Source organism: Daktulosphaira vitifoliae, unplaced genomic scaffold, assembly GCF_025091365.1.
Source record: "Daktulosphaira vitifoliae isolate Bord-2020 unplaced genomic scaffold, ASM2509136v1 Scaffold_2, whole genome shotgun sequence".
In the NCBI taxonomy this organism is placed as follows: domain Eukaryota; kingdom Metazoa; phylum Arthropoda; class Insecta; order Hemiptera; family Phylloxeridae; genus Daktulosphaira; species Daktulosphaira vitifoliae.
Genome location: NW_026099573.1, coordinates 40,959,715 through 40,980,357, shown reverse-complemented (window position 1 = coordinate 40,980,357; position 20,643 = coordinate 40,959,715). Strand labels below are relative to the sequence as shown.

At 27.2% G+C, this 20,643-nt stretch overlaps 1 protein-coding gene across 2 annotated transcripts in view; it reads left to right on the top strand.

Moving 5' to 3' along the window:
• The first annotated feature begins 2,166 nt into the window (after positions 1-2,166).
• The window catches only part of LOC126899274 (uncharacterized), a 36,654-nt gene continuing 18,177 nt past the window's right edge, over positions 2,167-20,643 (top strand). Inside the window, exons 1-2 of one of the 2 annotated variants that reach the window (XM_050673988.1) lie at positions 2,173-2,421; positions 14,017-14,310. In XM_050673988.1, the coding sequence (XP_050529945.1) occupies positions 2,332-2,421; positions 14,017-14,310 (384 nt within the window). In that variant the 5' untranslated portion in view covers positions 2,173-2,331. Of the gene's footprint in view, positions 2,422-14,016; positions 14,311-20,643 lie in introns of both variants that reach the window. The other variant, XM_050673990.1, reaches the window with a different exon arrangement.

Here is a 20,643-nt window from a genome sequence, read left to right as displayed (position 1 = left end):
AACTTAACGTTAAAAGTATAAAGTAGTGAAATAATTTACTCTGGGAATTGTAAAGTTTCATTTCAATATATTTTTACAACGACGTTCGGTATGTTTGACAATAATCGCTGATCATTTAATACCTCTTTTTGTAGCTGAAATCCGGCGCTATTCATTATTTCAATTACATCGTCTCGAATCATAATTGCCTCACATATTGAACTACTTCCACCAAAGTAATCGTCCATGTCAAAATTCTTTTTAATTGCTTGGCTAGCTAACGAATATCCCTTTACATGTTCATCTGCTAATTTTCCTAAGCACGCCATAGCAACATAAGACGCGTGTGTAGTTTCATAAGTTAACGTGTTAAGATAATACTCTTCGATTTTTTCAAACAGTTCAGGTCGCCACAATATTTTTTGCCATTTGCGGTCTTCTTCAGCCACAAGGATTAGTCACTTCTGATGATAATACGTACTTATGAATTCGGAACTGAGCCAAATACACAGCAATTCGTACTGTATTACAGGTCCTTTTAACAAAAAATCATTTTAATTTTTACCATTGGTGGTGACGCATGATACTCAGAATTTTTTTGGTTGTTATAATTTATTATTAATAATTCAAAATGTATCAATAATAGAAAGTGATGAAATTAATATATATATATATATATATATGTATATCTCATAACGAACCGTACAGCTATGTGTATCGCGGTGTACTAGTCTAAGATAAAAAATACAATAGGCGATATGCGCCATTTATTCTAGTGGCCGATCGATATAACATAAGCCGCAACAATTAATATTGTCGTATCCCTTGTAATGTTGCAGAATTTATAATTTATAATTTTTATCACTCCGCAACTCAACCAACATCAAGTACAACATGAAACCCCCCTTTTCTACCCATTATTAATCTTGTTAATATTACACCTCCTTTTTGCTTCTTATTTTATTTATTCTTCCTTTATAAATATATATATATTTTAAAATAATAATTATAAAAAATTTTCAATAATTAAAAAGAAAAAATGTTATTATGTTATACATGGCCTTTCTCTTTTATTAATATTTGTTTTTCTCAAAACCTAGTAGCTCCGTCGACAAGTACTATCTTGTTTGGCGCGGCTACTAGGTCACTGTCCAGTGTTCCCCCTGGGCAGTGGGTAATTAGTAGGCCCTCTGTTTGGCTGAAACCTTACACCCTTAATAGATTTACAAATGAGTAAACTATTGAGTCCTAATTAACTTAACTCTAAACCTTGTAACACTACTAAAGGGTATGTCCACGGCTGTCAGCTGTAACCCAAAAGAGTAATAAGACTAAGGGTTCTTAACTATTACCACCACATATTACTCGTTAGAGTACTGCGAAGGACCTCTACACAACACGTTTAAAGATCCAGATATGTTTTAAAGAGAAACTCTTTATGCCTTTAATCATACAAATAAAAAAACACAGCACGGAGAGGTCGCGGCATAGTTGGGTCAAGTATAATGATATCTGACAGTGATTAAAATCACTATCATAAAAAATACTTCGATGCAAATCTGTAGAAAGTGTTTAATTTTAAAAAAATGATGGATTATTTATAAAGCTACATGAATTCCTATTTCCTTATTTATATCCTGATTACAAGTTNGTATTAATGCCATGTTTGTCATGTATACACATTATCATCATATGTATACACAGTAATCATGAAAATGATGAAAATTTTAAAATTTTGAATATATAATTTATTTTTATTTTCATATTTCAGTGATAATAAAAAATATTCCTTTAAAGTAATTGAAAACTGTGTAAGTTATTAAATAAAAAATAACATAGAATTTTTGTCTGATTAAAAATGTATGATCATTTAAAGTCAAATAAAACGTCCAATACTAGATCGAATGTGCTAAATATAACAATATAATAAGAATGATTTCTTTATTTAGTCATTATCCAAATAATTATTAAACATTCATCATATAGAAGTAGAATTATTTTATTTTTAATATAATCCAAATTAAAATGAAAATAACTTTTTTTTTTGATTCTTCGTCATCATATAATGTCAGAGACAAAAAAAGAAATAATTTTAATATCTATGAACGTCATAAATTAAATAAATAAAACCATATATTATTTTAAAAACAGATAAAGCATGTTTATCTTTTGTAAAAATAACTAAGACATACAATATAGAAAATAAAATATCATTAATTTTTCATACTACACAATAAATATAGATAGACATTAATTCGAGCTATAAGTAAACTATTTTAAATCTAAAACCTCTAGGAAAAGTTTAAACATTTAGGTGGAGCATCTCAAGATAAATTTTACAATTAGGCTAAAATGAATGTATATATGCAATTTTTGATAGCAATTGTGCTATGTTCATCTGTTTCATCTATTGTACAAGACTCGAAAAAAATTACAAGTCCGGTAATAATAATTTTAGTTTATGTTCTTAAATATTATGGTTGACATTATTTTTTATCTTGAAATAATTATTTATACTTATTTATTATAGTTTTTTGTATACTGATTGATTTATTAGAGTTCTATTTATTTTTCTAAAGTAATAATAACATGAAGTATTCTGTATGTGATATTTTAATAACATTTTTCAACTTTTGAACTATTACAATGACATATACCGTTGGTAGACCTGAATATACCATGATTTCAGAGTTAGCTCTAGACACAGGCTCCATAAAATGTTTTTTTTTTTATACAAATAATATCCAAAAATAACGGTAGCACTGCGGGATCGCGTCACAGTGTGGACGTGGCATAAATGGGACAAATATAGATGATTTCTGACAGTGATTAAAATCACTATTTAAAAAAACGCTTCAGTGCAAATATGTAGATAGTTTTTAATTTAAGAAAATTGATGGATTATTTAAAAAGCAAAATAAACTCCTATTTCATTATTTATATCTTTATTTCAATTTTTATGATTTATAAGTGTATTATATAAATAAATATTAATTATAGCAATTAAATATAATATGAAATTTATATTTAATAATATAGGTATTATAGTTTTTAGAAGGAAATGATAATAAATTATAAAGTTGTTATTACTTTTATGCCAAACACGTGTAAAAGTTGAAGGGCTTGAGCAATATTTTTAAAAAAAAATTGTTTGTTACTTATAAATAAATTTACTGGTCTACAAACAAATTTTCATCAGAGACCAAAATATACATTTCTAAATTCATTTTTGCGCCGATTTTAAATCTGCGATCGGAGTTTCGCATATAGACTAAATAATAACAAAATCCTTCTAATTAAAATAACAAATATTTAATTTTTTTTAGTTACGTATGAATAATCAATAAACATATTTTAATTAAAATATAAGAAACAAGCTAAATGCATTATGTACAGTATGTCAATATATATAATTATTTAAATACCAAAAGTTGCATAGAAATTATTATTAAGACTTCTATTCACCAAAAAATAATGATTTTAATGAAATTATACGTTTTCCTCATACATTTACAGTCAATAGTAACTATATATGTTTCTGATCACATATCAATCTAAAAAGTAAAATTTTATTTAACAGCACCTTATTTTTAAATTAAAAGCATTCATAAAAATCAACTTTAATAAATCAAAGAATTAAGTTGAAAATGTCATTTTAAATTAAAATTTTTCACGATTTATTTGTAACATATTAAAAATCAATAATAACTTGATAAAAAAAAATTTTTTTAATTAATTTTTTCATACGTTTCTAATTAGTATGAATATAAAAAACCCAGCACAGGGGGGTCGCGGCACAGTGGTGACGTGGCAAAGTTGGATCAAGTATTATGATATCTGCCAGTGATTAAAATCACTATAAAAAAAAAACGCTTCGATGCAAATCTTTAGATAGTGTTTAATTTTAAAAAATTGGTGGATTATTCCAAAAGCTTCATAAACTGCTAGTTCGTTATTAATATCCTGATTCAGATAAAGTATATCGAATGAAAAAGGGATTATTAAAAAATAGTATTTCCCATAAAAAAATTATATTGATCAATACACTTTTCAAAAAGTTATAGCATTATAAAGTTAAAATATAAAAAATAATTTTTTTACAAAAATCGTATTTTTTTTATTAACTTTGATGTCTGTTTTCACCATGAAGACAAAAGAAAGTCTGAAATTTTTTTTTGCATAATAAAGTACATTCCATAAGCTTTAATTTAATATATATATAAAAGTGTCAGTATTTCCGGAACACTTTAAAAAATTAAGTTGTAAAAGTTCTACTTTCTATATTCATTCTTAAATTTGAACTCCCCAATAAATAGGAAATGGTCCGATTTAAAAAAAAAGTATGTCGAATGAAAAATGTATATAAATACTACTTCTCGTGAAAATATTGCATTGATCCATACATTTTTCATAAAGTTATAGCATAATAAAGTTAAAAATGTAAAATACAAAATCGAAAATTTTCACACAAAAATAGCATTCGGTAGCCATTTTCACCGTGAAGATAAAATAAAGTCCGACATTTTTTTTTGCATAATAAAGAATATTACATTAGCTTTAATTTAAGATATATATAAAAGTGTCAAACCTTCCGGAACATTTTGAAAAGTTAAGTTGAAAAAGTTAATTTTTTGTGAAAAAGTTGTCATTTTAAATCCCCCCTTGTGGGCAGGTTAAGGGTTAAATTTATGAAAAAAATATACCAAACGAAAGGTAATAATATTACACATCTATATAAAAAAGAAATATATTGATATGTTCATTTTTGAAAAAGTTATGGCACTTTTAAGTAAAAAAATTTTTAAAAATTTCGAAAATTAGCCATTTTTTAANTAACATATAAAATCGAGATTTTTTTCACGGAAATCGTACGTTTTTCTTTAACTTTGATGTCCGTTTTCACCACGAAGACAAGTCCAGAGGTCAAATTTTTTTTTTTCAAATTAAAGTATATTACATAAGCTTTAATTTAAGATATATATAAAAGTGTCAGTCTTTCCGGAACATTTTCAAAAGTTAAGTTGAAAAAGTTCTACTTTCTATACGCATTTTAAAAGGTTTGCACCCCCCCTGTATAAAGGGAAATGGTCCGATTTTAAAAAAAAGTATGTCGAATGAAAGAAGTATATATAAAGTATTTATCATTAAAGAATAAAGTTGATTCATGCATTTTTTAAAAAGTTATAGCAACATAATGTTAAAAAATGTAAAATATAATATCAAGAATTTTTTCACAAAAATAGCATATTTTTGCATACGGTAGTCATTTTCACCATGAAGACAAGTCCAGAGGTCAAATTTTTTTTTTTCAAATTAAAGTATATTACATAAGCTTTAATTTAAGATATATATAAAAGTGTCAGTCTTTCCGGAACATTTTCAAAAGTTAAGTTGAAAAAGTTAATTTTTGTGAAAAAAGTTACCATTTTGAAACCCCATCCTGTGGGTTGTTATAGGATCAAATGTTCATAAAAATATATAAAATGATAGGTAATTATCTAAGGTATCTTTAAAAAAAAAATTCATATTGATTCGGTCATTTTTAAAAAAGTTATGGCAATTTTAAGTAAAAAAAATTGAAAAAATATCGAAAATTAGCGATTTTTAAATTTGTAATTTTTTGGGGGATTTCCCCCGTTTACGGGGAACGAGGGAATTTTTTTCAATTTTTGAGGGTAATGTCTTCGACTAGATACGATTTGTGATCTTTTGACATATTGTTCATCAAAATCGGTCCAGCGAGAGCTGAGATTGAGCGTTCACAGACACAAAAAAAAAAATAAAAAAAAAAAAAAAAAAATAAAAAAACACATCATAGTAAAATTAATACCTTCTCAGCTTCGCATCGAAGCTAAAACACATCTTAGTAAAACCAATACCTTCTCAGCTTCGCATCGAAGCTAAAATGAGTTTATAGAAAAAATCGTGATTATTTTTGTAGTAGGATAATTTTGAAATATTCGTCTGAATTTCTAAAATGAAATTTACAATATTTGGTCATTACAAGTTCATTAAAAGATTAAAATAGAGTTTTTCTGACGAATCTGTCATTAATATTTATCAAGTTAGAGCAAATGAGAAAGATGAAAGACAGATATTAAAAAACTATATAATAAAATATTTTAATATGAATAAGAAATTTTTTTCAGTTTTTCAATTTTTATTTACAGTGATTTGGTCCTTAATGTTTATTTAAAATATTCAATCAAACAAATTTGTACTTTTTTTTTTCCACCTCAAAAAAAATAATTCCAATGAAGCTGAAAGGTAAGTTCTACAAGACTGTAGCAAGACTAGCTATGATATATGTTCCAGAATGTTAAATGACTGACAAGAGAGTAGACCATAGAATGATTATAACATAGATGAGAATGCTTAGAATCTAAGAATTCTCATCTAACCTTAGATGGATGAGTGGAATGACGAGTGAACATAAGATAAGGAACGAGCATATAAGATGGAGTATAGGTGTAGCTTCAATCGTGGATAAGTTGAGAGAAAGTAGACTTAGATGGATTGGTCATGTTATGAGGAGAGAAGAATCGGAAGCTATAAATCAGTTATAGAAATGAATGTTATAGGAAGACCAAAAAACAGATGAAGGATTGTTATTAATACGATATGAGGACAGCTGATCTGAGGGTAGATGATGTGGGAGATCGTATCAAGAGTATGTTTAAGAAATTAATGGCCGACTCTAAGTAGGTAGGAATAAGACGAAGGAAAATAAAAATATTATATTTTAGCTTCGATGGGAAGCTGAGAAGGTATTGGTTTTACTATGATGTGTTTTATTTTTTTTTGTCTGTTACCACTTTTTCTCAGCTTTCATCGAACAGATTTCTTTCAACGATACGTCAAAAGATCACAAATCGTATCTAGTCGAAGACATTACCCTCAAAAATTAAAAAAATTTCCACGTTTCCCTTATATGGGGAAACCTCCAAAAAAATTACAAATTTAAAAATCGCTAATTTTCGATATTTTTTCAATTTTTTTTACTTAAAATTGCCATAACTTTTTTAAAAATGACCGAATCAATATGAATTTTTTTTTTAAAGATACCTTAGATAATTACCTATCATTTTATATATTTTTGTGAACATTTGATCCTTTAACAGCCCACAGGATGGGGTTTCAAAATGGTAACTTTTTTACAAAAAATTAACTTTTTCAACTTAACTTTTGAAAATGTTCCGGAAAGACTGACAATTTTATATATACCTTAAATTAAAGCTAATGTAATATACTTTAATTTGAAAAAAAAAAATTTGACCTCTGGACTTGTCTTCATGGTGAAAATGACTACCGTATGCAAAAATATGCTATTTTTGTGAAAAAATTCTTGATATTATATTTTACATTTTTTAACATTATGTTGCTATAACTTTTTAAAAAATGCATGAATCAACTTTATTCTTTAATGATAAATACTTTATATATACTTCTTTCATTCGACATACTTTTTTTTAAAATCGGACCATTTCCCTTTATACAGGGGGGGTGCAAACCTTTTAAAATGCGTATAGAAAGTAGAACTTTTTCAACTTAACTTTTGAAAATGTTCCGGAAAGACTGACACTTTTATATATATCTTAAATTAAAGCTTATGTAATATACTTTAATTTGAAAAAAAAAAATTTGACCTCTGGACTTGTCTTCGTGGTGAAAACGGACATCAAAGTTAAAGAAAAACGTACGATTTCCGTGAAAAAAATCTCGATTTTATATGTTATATTATTTAATTTATATTTTATATAACTTTTGGAAAAATGTATGGATCAATATTATTATTTTTTTATAATAAATATTTATATACCCCTTTCATCTGGCACGCTTTTTTTGTAAATCGGATCATACCCCTTTAACAAGGGGGGTCAAAACTTTAAACATGCGTATTGTTACTAAGATATTTTCAATTTAATTTTTGAAAGTATTCCGGAAATACTGACACTTTTATATATATCTTAAATTAAAGCTTATGTAATATACTTTAATTTGAAAAAAAAAAATTTGACCTCTGGACTTGTCTTCGTGGTGAAAACGGACATCAAAGTTAAAGAAAAACGTACGATTTCCGTGAAAAAAATCTCGATTTTATATGTTATATTATTTAATTTATATTTTATATAACTTTTGGAAAAATGTATGGATCAATATTATTATTTTTTTATAATAAATATTTATATACCCCTTTCATCTGGCACGCTTTTTTTGTAAATCGGATCATACCCCTTTAACAAGGGGGGTCAAAACTTTAAACATGCGTATTGTTACTACGATATTTTCAATTTAATTTTTGAAAGTATTCCGGAAATACTGACACTTTTAAATATATCTTAAATTAAAGCTTATGTAATATACTTTAATGTGAAAAAAAAAAATTTGACCTCTGGATTTGTCTTCATGGTAAAAATGACTACCGTATGCAAAAATATGCTATTTTTGTGTTAAAATTCTGGGTTTTGTATTTTATTTTATTTTAAAATACCTGACAAGGGGAGTACAGATTTTCATAAATATTATATAAATTAAAATTGATATAGTATAGATAGTTAAACTTATTTAAATATGTTTGTTTCTTTTAAGTCGAGAAAAATAACTTTGAAATTTGAACTAGCTTAAATAGCCAATTTTTCAACCGCCGGAAGCAACGTACGGTTGCCGAGTTGGTAAAATTTATGTTTTACACGCTTGGGGTACGAGGTTCCAACCCGCATATGGCAATGAATTTTTTGCATTTTTTCTTAATTCTTTTTAAGTTAGTATAAATTTTAACTCGTTTGATTTTTATCACATTTAGATTCAATAACTTCAATAAAGATCAAGGATCCCATCACTTTAGTCGCCCCTTGCAAGAAGAAATTTCTTATTCGTATTAAAATTATTTTACTATATTTTAAGTTTTCGCTTCGATGCAAAGCCGAGAAGATATTTTTTTGTGACTATCATTTATTTTCTCTGCTCTAACTTGACCTACTTTTTTCAACAATACGTCAAATTACTACAATTCGTATCTAGTTGAAGATATTACTCTCAAAAATTGAAAAAAAAATTCTAATTTATCAATTAAACAGTTAGTTATTACATCGTCTCCATAAAGACAATTAAAATCATTAATTTCTAATGTTTTCAAAATATTTATTAACGAATGAAGTTTGATATGATAGGTTTCAACTACAAAATTAAATCATTTTACTTTGTAATTTAATAATTTTATTACTCTGTTTGTGTGTGCTACTATTAGACTATAATATTCAAATTTTTTTCTAACGTGTTGCTATATAAATCATTTCTAAAAAAAATGATTGTTTTTTCTCCTGAATTAACAATTGATTTTTACAAATATAATCAAATTTTATAATAAACTCAATTGAGTAAATCTTTTTAACAACTTTGTTTTGATTGGTACATTTAGTTAAAGTAAATCATTAAAATTAATTAAGTTCTCAATATTTCAATTATAGAATCTTTTCAACAAACAACAAAAGTTCCTAGGAAATTATTACTATTACTTCTATTTAAGTTATCTATTACCATAAAAATGCAAAAAAATATTGAGCTTTTCTGATAAATTTACAATAAATAGTAATTATAAAACTTTCTGACTGCATATTGATCTTAACGATACAATTTTTTTAATTGTCATAAAATTTTCTATTTAATTATGTCAATGTCAAACTTACCAATTGAGCTAAAAGTTATGGTAAAATAAATTTTTTTTTTTTTTTATAAACATTTACAACAATCAACTTTAAACGATTAACAAAATTGGTTAAATATGTCATTTTCCTTATTTTTAACTTATTAATAATCAAATTAATATTAAATATTATATCAAATCAGTATTAATTTAAAACAATTTTTTTTGTTCTTAATTATTTTTTTTTATATGTAAAAACTATTTTTTAATAATATTAAAACTTAGAAGTTATAGAAAAAGTCTAATTGCACATTTTAAAACATCGCGAAAAGTTGATTTAGAATAGTATATTTTTGTTTCTGATGGAAGTTCCTTGTAGTCCAGTGTATAAAACTTATAACTTTGTTAATTGTTATAACTTTATCAAAAATGACCAAATCAGTATATTTTTTTTTATTTAGATGCATGTCTTTATCTATCATTTGGTTTTTTTTATAAATCTAACCCTTTACCTGCCCACAAGAGGGATTCAAAATATTAACTTTTTTTTTTTTAGTTAAAGTAAATCATTAAAATTAATTCAGTTCTGGATATTTCAATAGTAGAATCTTTTTAAATATCAAAAATTACTTAGAAATGATTACTATGATTTCTATTTAAGTGTTCTATTACGATAAAAATGCAAAAAATAATGAGTTTTTCTGATAAATTTACAATAAATAATAATTATAAAACTTTCTGACTGCATATTAATCTTAAAAATAACATTGTTTTAATTCTCATAAAATTTTCTATTTAATGATTCATTCTAGTCAACGAAGGAGTAATTTTGCAGAATAGCAGAAAAAATTCCCAACAAACTTTTTTTTTTTTTGTTTTAATTAGGCAATTGGTGGATTATTCCAAAAGCAACATCAACTCTTATTTCTTTAATTATATCATGATTAGTAGTTCTTTGATTTTAAAATATAATATTTGAATATATACTAATTATAATTATTAAATTTAGTATGAAATTGATATTTAATATTGTAATTTAAACGGAGAAATTATAAAAATAATAAAGAAGTTATATTTTGCTTTACTTTTACGTGTATAAAAATTTAAAGGGCTTGATACAATAATTTTCAATAAAAACTGTTTGTTACTATAAAAAAATGCACTGGACTACAAGGAACTTTCATCAGAAGCAAAAATATACTTTTCTAAATCAACTTTTCGCGTTGTTTTCAAATCTGCAAGTAGACTATTTCTATCACTTCTAATTTTTTATATTATTACTAATTATATATATAAAATAATAATTAAAAGAAAAAAAAATTTGTTTTCAAATTATTACTGATTTGATTTTTAATATGTTAAAAATAATCAGTCCAAATTTTCAATTTTAACCTATTTTTTTGGTTCTTTAAAGTTGATGAAAAATTTTTGATAAAGATTTATGAAAGTTTATAGTAAAATAAATTGAATATATTACCATAACTTTTAGCTCAATTACAAGTTTAAAATTGACATCTAGGCCAGTCAACAAAGGAAAAATTGCGGAAAAAATTTTGTTTTTTTAAAAGTTGAATTAAAATATGTATAATGACATACTAATAGTCCTCAAGATTGGAATTGAGCTTTTTTTTTAAATCCTCGCAAAAGTTCAAAAATATGAGCTTTCTTAATTTTCTCAAAAAAAAATATTTAACTTACAAAAAAAAGTTTCGCACAAAAGTTGTTTAAAAGACAATTATAAATAAAAATATAATCTTATATTTTTTCATTTAAACAAATATTTTTCGAGTTACATTACATTTAATATGAGTAATAAAATTTATATTCCATTTTTTTCATTTTACGGTTACTTTTTATCATGTTATACTTACATTAGACACAATGTTATAAATGCATATGTGTGTATGTGTGAGTTTATTTATTTATTGTATCATTAAAGTGTAGTGTATATTGAGATACAACCGATAGAGTAGGTAATTGATTTGACGCTATATTATTTAAACCCAACTAAACGCTAAATTGTACATTCCGAAATAACAATCATATTATGTCAATTGCCACCGGAATATCTGGTAATATTTTTCTTTTTCTTTGCCTTAATCCCAACTACTTGGGGTCGGGCACCCTTATCCTAAGATTCCACTTGACACGATCTCCCACATCTTCTACGCTCACATCAGCTGTCCTCAAATCGCATTCAATAGCATCCCTCCATCTCTTTTTTGGTCTTCCTCTATCTCTTCTTCCTTCAACATTCATTTCTATAACTGTTCTTACAGCTTTCGATTCTTCTTTCCTCATACCATGACTAAACAATCTAAGTCTATTTTCTGTCATCTTATCCACGATTGACGCAACACCTATACTTCCTCTTATATGCTCGTTCCTTATCCTATCTTCTCTAGTCACTCCACTCATCCAACTAAGCATTCTCATCTCTGCTACACTTATTCTCTGCTCTACTTTCTTATCAACCGCCCAACACTATTAACCATACATCATAGCTGGCCTCACAATTTCATACTAAATTTAAAAACTATAATTAGTATTTATTCATATATTATATTTTAAAATCAAAGAACTACTAATCAGGATATAATTAAAGAAATAAGAGTTCATGTTGCTTTTAAAATATTTCACCAATTTCTCTAAAGGAAACACTATCTACAGATTTGCATCGAAGCGTTTCTTATGATAGTGATTTTAATCACTGTCAGATATCATCTATACTTGTCCCATCTATGCCTCGTCCACACTGTGCCTCGACCCCACTGTGCTACCGTTTTTTTTTTTTATTTTAAATGGAATAATTTTTAATTGGTTAATATTAAATTATATTAATTTTTCACACAACTATAATGGTTTACAATGATTGTAAAGCGTTTTTCGTTAAAACAAAAATTGAAATAATAATTAAAATTGTAATTAGTAGCTTTAATGCGTCATTAACACATTTTTTTCAAATGGGAAAATTGAATTGAATAGATACTTGAAATATAATTAATTTATAAATAATTTAAATTTATTAAATTTATAACTTATTGAAAAGTGTATTGATCAATATAATTTTTTATGGGAAATACTATTTTTTAATAATCCCTTTTTCATTCGACATACTTCATCTTAATCAGGATATTAATAAGGAACTAGCAGTTAATGAAGCTTTTGGAATAATCCACCAATTTTTTAAAATTAAATACTATCTAAAGATTTGCATCGAAGCGTTTTTTTTTGATAGTGATTTTAATTACTGTCAGATATCATAATACTTGATCCAACTATGCCACGTCACCACTGTGCCGCGACCCCCCTGTGCTTGGTTTTTTACAATGTTCCACGTATAAAAACCAGCTGAATTTTTTTTAAATTATTCTATAATTAAACACAATTATTTAATTATAATATCAATAATTTTTGTGTATACCATGGGTGTAATTAAGGGAGATATGGGCTCCCTTGAACCAGCGCTATCAATATTTTTTTAGGCAACTTCTCATAAATAAGGACCTAATGTCCTTTTTTTTCATCATTACTTTAATTATTAGCAAAAAAAATTCTATAACATGGTTAACAAAGTAAAAAATATTAAATACCCTCCCAAAATAATTTTTGAATAGGCCTATAGGGAATACCTCATTAACAAACGTCAACCTTATACCCAATACATTTTACTATATTTTCTTATTGAATTTTCCTGATTTTAATGATAACTTTTTTAATATATTTGTGTTACACTGATTCCAATATGATATTTTTTCTGCAAATCTTTTATCGTGCCCGGCGTAGCCGGGTACCCCTACCGGAATTAGTGGCCTACTTATGATGACAGCCCGAAGAGGCTTACGCGCGTAAGGCTCGTAAGACTCCGGGTCTGGAGCAGAGCCCTAGCTAGACGGAGCCTAATTTTGTAATAATAGATTTAGAAATTACAATTAAACCAAACATTACAAAAAATGCTTTATTTTCAGTTTTACAAAATAATGACCTATATTACAGTAATTTTCCGCCAGTTACTTAGAATTAAACATTATCTACAGATTTTCATCGAAGCGTTTCTTATTATAGTGATTTTTAATAACTGTCAGATTAAATCTATACTGGATCCAACTATGACACTTCCCCACTGTGCCGCGATCCCTCTGCGCTGGGTTTTTTAATATTAAAGGGAGAATATTTTAATTAAATATATATAATAAATAAAACATGACAATAATTTTGCACACAACCATTGTAAAGCGTTCTTCGTTTAAAACAAAAATTGAAATAATAATTAAAATTGTAATTAGTAGCTTTAATGCGTCATTAACACATTTTTTTCAAATGGGAAAATTGAATTGAATAGATACTTGAAATATAATTAATTTATAAATAATTTAAATTTATTATTTTTACAGTACGACAATTTAAAAATAGTAGAAAAGAGACGAGAATTAGATGAAGAACACCTTTTGTCCCTAAACAAACTTCTTCAAACCGAAGATAATGAATTATTTTTTTCAGAAAATGATATAAGTCTTTTAAATTCTCGAAAAAAGGGAACACTACTAGAAAAGTACAATAAAAGAATGGAATTTTTACACTGTCAAAATGCTTATATACTGAAGTACTTTGAAAGGAAAATTATAGATAATCTTATATTATGTGATGGCAAACCAGACCCAAAAAAAATAGATGAATTCAAAGTATACCTATCTTATGTAGAAAATATGTTATCGATATTGTATTATAATCATATTAAAGCAAGTAAATGGATTATTACGATTTATATGCAACTTTTAGCTGTAGTTACAAAAAATCATATAGTTCTAAAAAAATATTTTTTTTCATGTGGGTCTCTCTTTAGGGAGATAGATACATTTTATATGGAATGTGAACAAAAAAAACTTGTTCCGAAAATAGAAATGTTTAATACAAATAATTTTAAAAATAATGAAATTCAAATCCTAGTTGAATATTTATATGATAATGAAAAATTTAAAAATATGTACAGCAGTACTTTATTTACACTAGACAATATTACTCTACAATTTGTACTGGAAAATTTCCAGGAAGTAATTTTTCTAACCTCAATAAGTAATATGTATGATTGGTCTGATGTTAAAGATTTAATGAACAATTTTAAAACTAAGGTTACGAACATTTATTTTAACGGTATATGGGCTCTTGAGCCTTATGCCGTCTTTCAATTTCACTGGAAAATTCAGCAAATTATTTATACACATTTTTTACTTCATATTTCATTTCATTTAAACGCATTTCGGAATGAATCGGGCGTGAGTGTTATCATAGGAACTGAATCATTTGTTTCTGTTATACAAGAGCAATATAAAAATGTGAATGTCAAAGAATTATGGCAATCACTTGGTGAGCCATTAAAAAAGATTATCAAATTTTTAGATTACAATGATAACATATTCAATGAAATATTAAAACTTTGTGGGAGGAATCACCCTAAGTGGTCATCATTAGCGAAATTAGATTATCAAGTAAAATTAATGGTTGCAAGGTGTAATATAGAGCTTAAAAACGCTGAAGATAAAAATATAATCGCGAAAAACAGAGCAATATTACACAATTATGTATACTTTGAAGATTGGAAAATAAAAAAAAATATTGACAATCTTTCACAATATCTATTAAAAATGACTAAGTTATTTGAACGAATTGGAGGAAATATATTCTACTTCAAATTTCTTGTCGAAGATTATTTGTCTAAATTCAGCAATCAATTTATGCCCTTGGATGTAATCTATTCTAGTGACGCATTTTTTTATGAACCAGAAAATAAAAAAGATTGAGTTATCGTCTTAAATTTATATTATATATAATAATAATTGATAAAAATTTGAAATCATAAATGAAAAATCTTTAAAATATATTAATAAAAAATTTATTTTTAGTTTTTTATTTATTATAATAATTCTGAAAATGTTTAAGATGATAACATATGGTATTTATCAATCGTTTGAAATAAATATTTTTCTATATATAGAGGTTGAGCTTATATGCTTGTCAACAGTATTCTAAAGGACTAACTGGGATAGTTGACTTAGCAATATCTACCTTATGTACTGAGGTTTGCTATTTAATTATACTTCATTATACAAATGGTCAATCCATTCAATAAAAGTGTTAATAGAGTTATAATTTAAATTTTGTGCATTGTTTTTTGCAGTACTAATTCTTAATTCCGCAAATAGTGGAGTTAATTTTTCTTTTTTCTTTCTAAAAATCCATTTCNATAGTGGAGTTAATTTTTCTTTTTTCTTTCTAAAAATCTATTTCATTCTGTCTTTGAATAGTTCTACTTGATTATCTAATAACTTAGTTATATTATTTCCCAAGATTAATGGTGTCCATTCTAAATGTAATGTTAATTCAAGATCCTGTCTACCACCAATGGCACTGGAGATTAATATTAAATCAAACTTTTTATACATACCAAATTCCAAGTCAATGACAACAAACCTTATTTTATTCATTTTATACCTAAATAAGCAAAAATTTATAATTAATGAATACATTTTTTACAAAGTAATAATAATAACATTTATATATACATTTATATATACATTTATTCATTTCTTTCATAATAAGGTTTTATCCTCTGAACATGAAAAGTATCAATGGTATTTTTACCATTTAATGTTAGAGCGATTTTATAATTTATGTCAGATAAAATTTTTCAATCATTTTAAATGGACCGCGATATTTATATGACAATTTTTTTTAAATATTTGGCTCATGAACATTAAATTTGATTAAAACCAATTGACCAGGTTCAGCAACTGGTTTTCTTACCTTAATCCAATTTAAGACCGGTTGAGATCCTTACCGGGGAGCCAGTTGACACGACTTACGTCGCAAAAATGTGGTCGACACTGGTTTTGAGGGTAGAGACCCGTGGGCCGTTTATTAAATGAGCGACAACAGATTATTTTAACAAAAATAAAACAAACCGAAAAGATTAACACAGTAATAATAATCTTCGCATAATATCGCGGCACTTTCGCTGGCGTCGACGACGCGATGTTCGGCGTAATCCTTGGACGGCAAAATGGGTAGCAGCGTTGTAGGCGACGGTGCGCGGGTGCGGTTCGGCTGTCGACGTTGTCGCTTTCACAACGGGAGGAAGACTCTCGCACCATTTGCGGCGGGTCGTCGTCGGCCGTGCGGCATTTGCTGGACTTTGCACCGTAGCGTATAACACGCGGTGTTGGTCAGTCAAATACTCATAGTAGGGCGACGGCTGATAAAGGTGGCACGAGTCGCGGGGCATCGTGTATAACGAAGCGACGCGGACCGTGTCAAAGCTAACTTCTTTATGATTTTTATCATAGTATTTTTTTTGTCTATCTTGTTCAATTTTTATTAACTTAGGAATTTCATCCCTTATTTCCTTTATTTTAATAATATTTTTTGATAATTCGAAAGAATCGTCCTCGGGTAAGATTTTATTATCAATAGGCTGATTGGGTTCAAAACCATGCATTAAGAAAAAAGGACTAAATTCAAGTTTTGAGTGTGGACAAGAATTATAAGCAAAAGTCACCATCTTATAATACAAAGCCCAATCTTTTTGGTTTTTATTAACATAATGCGTTAGACTGTTACAAAGAATTTTATTCATTAATTCAGTTTGCCCATTAGTTTGTGGATGGTAGGCTGTTGAGAAAATTTGTGTGATACCTAAACTCGTACAGACCTTTTCAACCTCTTTATTCTTAAAATGAGATCGCCTGTCACATTGTAAAATTTTAGGAGGCCCAAATGTTGTGATAAGGTCGACTAAGAATTTAATTGTAGCCTGGGCATTGGCATTTGACACAGCTTTAGTAAAAGCCATTTTAGTAGAATTGCAAGTAGCAACAATTAAATATTTTTTCCCCCTAGATGGTACTAATGGTCCTAAATAATCAATATAGAATCTGGAAGCTGGCCTTGAGCTTTCTAAAGGAATTGGCTGTAATAAGCCAGCAGGTTTACCCACCGGATTTTTTAAAAATTGACATGACTTACAAGTTTTTATGAAATTATAAGTATCTTTTATCATATTTGGCCAATAATATTTTTGTNTGTTTGTAACAATGAGAACAATAGAAACCTGTTTCCTGACTTACTGAACACCCTGTATATATTCATGAACTCTTTATTAAGATACTACCACCACACGTGGTTTATCGTAAAAAGTAAATTGAAGGAAAATTATATTCGGTATGACGCACACCTGAGTCATATCAATTCTACAATGAAATGTGCAATGATTATAGAGGAGGATTTTACGACTCTTAATATTTATTGGTCATGCTATATGAATGGGAAACAATGTGTGTTCATGTAAGATGCTACTTTACTTTACTTTACTTTTTACTTACCCAGTAAAAATAGTTTTGCTGCTTCTGTTTTCCTTATTCCGAAAAAAGAGAAGGGAGAATATAGATTTTTAGTAGATTTGAGGAAATTAAATGAACAAACTATAAGTGATAAACATCTTATACCACGAGCGGATAACCTTTTTAGAGCCTTGGAAGGTGCTAAATATTTTTCTTCCATAGATATGATGCAATCTTATTTTCAGATCCCCATTTAGGAGGAAGATAAAGAAAAGACTGGTTTCACAACTGACTTTGGTTTTTTTCAATTTAAAAAATTAATGCAAGGTTGGAAAAATAGTGCTCCATATTTCCAACGTGTAATGAATAATTTATTCAGTGATTTATTATATAGGTCTATAATAAGTTACCTGGACGATATTTGTACCTTTGGAAAATCTTTTGAGAAAGCATTACAAAGATTAGAGTTGGTTATTGAAAGGTTAGATGAAGCTAGTTTGAAGTTAAAAACTAATAAATGTGTTTTCTTTAGTTTTGAAATTGAATTGTTAGGCTATAAAATTTCAAAAGATGAAATAACGCCTTTGGAAAAATATATTAAAGCTATAATACATTTTCCTAAACCAAAAAAAATTAAGGATTTGAGAGCTTTTATTGGCTTGACTAATTATTATAGAAAATTTATTAAAAATTTTGCTAAAATCGCTAGTCCTTTCACAGACTTAAACAAAAAAGAGAGAGTTTTGAGTGGGGTAATGAACAAGATTGGGCTTTTGAAAAATTAAAAGGGCCATTACAACTATTTCAGTATTGGCACATTTTGAGGATGGTTTTCAGGTTTATGTCACCACGGACACCTCACTTAACGTTTTTTCAGGAATACTTGAGCAAGAAGGTAGGGATTGTAAAAGGCAACCTGTTGCTTACGCATCTACAAAGCTCAAAAGAGGCGAAAAAAATTATTCTACCACAGGATTAAAAATGTGAACTGTAAATTACTTTAGGGAATTTTTAATAGGTAGGAAAGTGATTGTTTTTAGCGTCACGCTAGTCTTCAATATTACAAAAATATGAAAAACCCATCTTCTCGTATTACTAAATTTATTTTTAAACTATTAGAATTTGACATCGAGATAAAACATAAACCGGGTTTATGGAATCAAGCTGCGTATTGTTTATCTAGATATCCTGTAAATACTTTAGAAGAAAGTCTAGAGGCCACAGACTCGGAAGTTAATAATGAACTAAGTATTGAGGTAATAAAAGAGGAACAATCTCAAAATGAGTTTTGTGTTGGCATTTGTGAGGCTATAAATGATAATAAATATAATAAATTCAAAAGACAATCTAGACGTTATTGTATTAAAAATAATCTGTTGTATTACAAAAATTGGTCTCCAAATGGTATACATTTTCTTTTAGTTATTCCAAAGAACTTAATTAACAATGTGTTGAAAGCTTACCATGAATCTGTATTGAGTGCACATTTTGGGATAAATAAAACCCTACTTAAATTAAAACAAAAATATTATTGGCCAAATATGATAAAAGATACTTATAATTTCATAAAAACTTGTAAGTCATGTCAATTTTTAAAAAATCCGGTGGGTAAACCTGCTGGCTTATTACAGCCAATTCCTTTAGAAAGCTCAAGGCCAGCTTCCAGATTCTATATTGATTATTTAGGACCATTAGTACCATCTAGGGGGAAAAAATATTTAATTGTTGCTACTTGCAATTCTACTAAAATGGCTTTTACTAAAGCTGTGTCAAATGCCAATGCCCAGGCTACAATTAAATTCTTAGTCGACCTTATCACAACATTTGGGCCTCCTAAAATTTTACAATGTGACAGGCGATCTCATTTTAAGAATAAAGAGGTTGAAAAGGTCTGTACGAGTTTAGGTATCACACAAATTTTCTCAACAGCCTACCATCCACAAACTAATGGGCAAACTGAATTAATGAATAAAATTCTTTGTAACAGTCTAACGCATTATGTTAATAAAAACCAAAAAGATTGGGCTTTGTATTATAAGATGGTGACTTTTGCTTATAATTCTTGTCCACACTCAAAACTTGAATTTAGTCCTTTTTTCTTAATGCATGGTTTTGAACCCAATCAGCCTATTGATAATAAAATCTTACCCGAGGACGATTCTTTCGAATTATCAAAAAATATTAATAAAATAAAGGAAATAAGGGATGAAATTCCTAAGTTAATAAAAATTGAACAAGATAGACAAAAAAAATACTATGATAAAAATCATAAAGAAGTTAGCTTTGAACCTGGTCAATTGGTTTTAATCAAATTTAATGTGCATGAGCCAAATATTTCAAAAAAAATTGTCATATAAATATCGCGGTCCATTTAAAATTATTGAAAAATTATCCGACATAAATTATAAAATCGCTCTAATATTAAATGGTAAAAATACCATTGATACTTTTCATGTCCAGAGGATAAAACCTTATTATAAAAGAAATGAATAAATGTATATATAAATGTTATTATTATTACTTTGTAAAAAATTATTATTCATTAATTATTAAGTTTTGCTTATTTAGGTATAAAATGAATAAAATAAGGTTTGTAATCATTGACTTTGAATTTGGTATGTATAACAAATTTGATTTAGTATTAATCTCTGGTGCCATTGGCGGTAGCCGGGATCTAGAATTAATTTT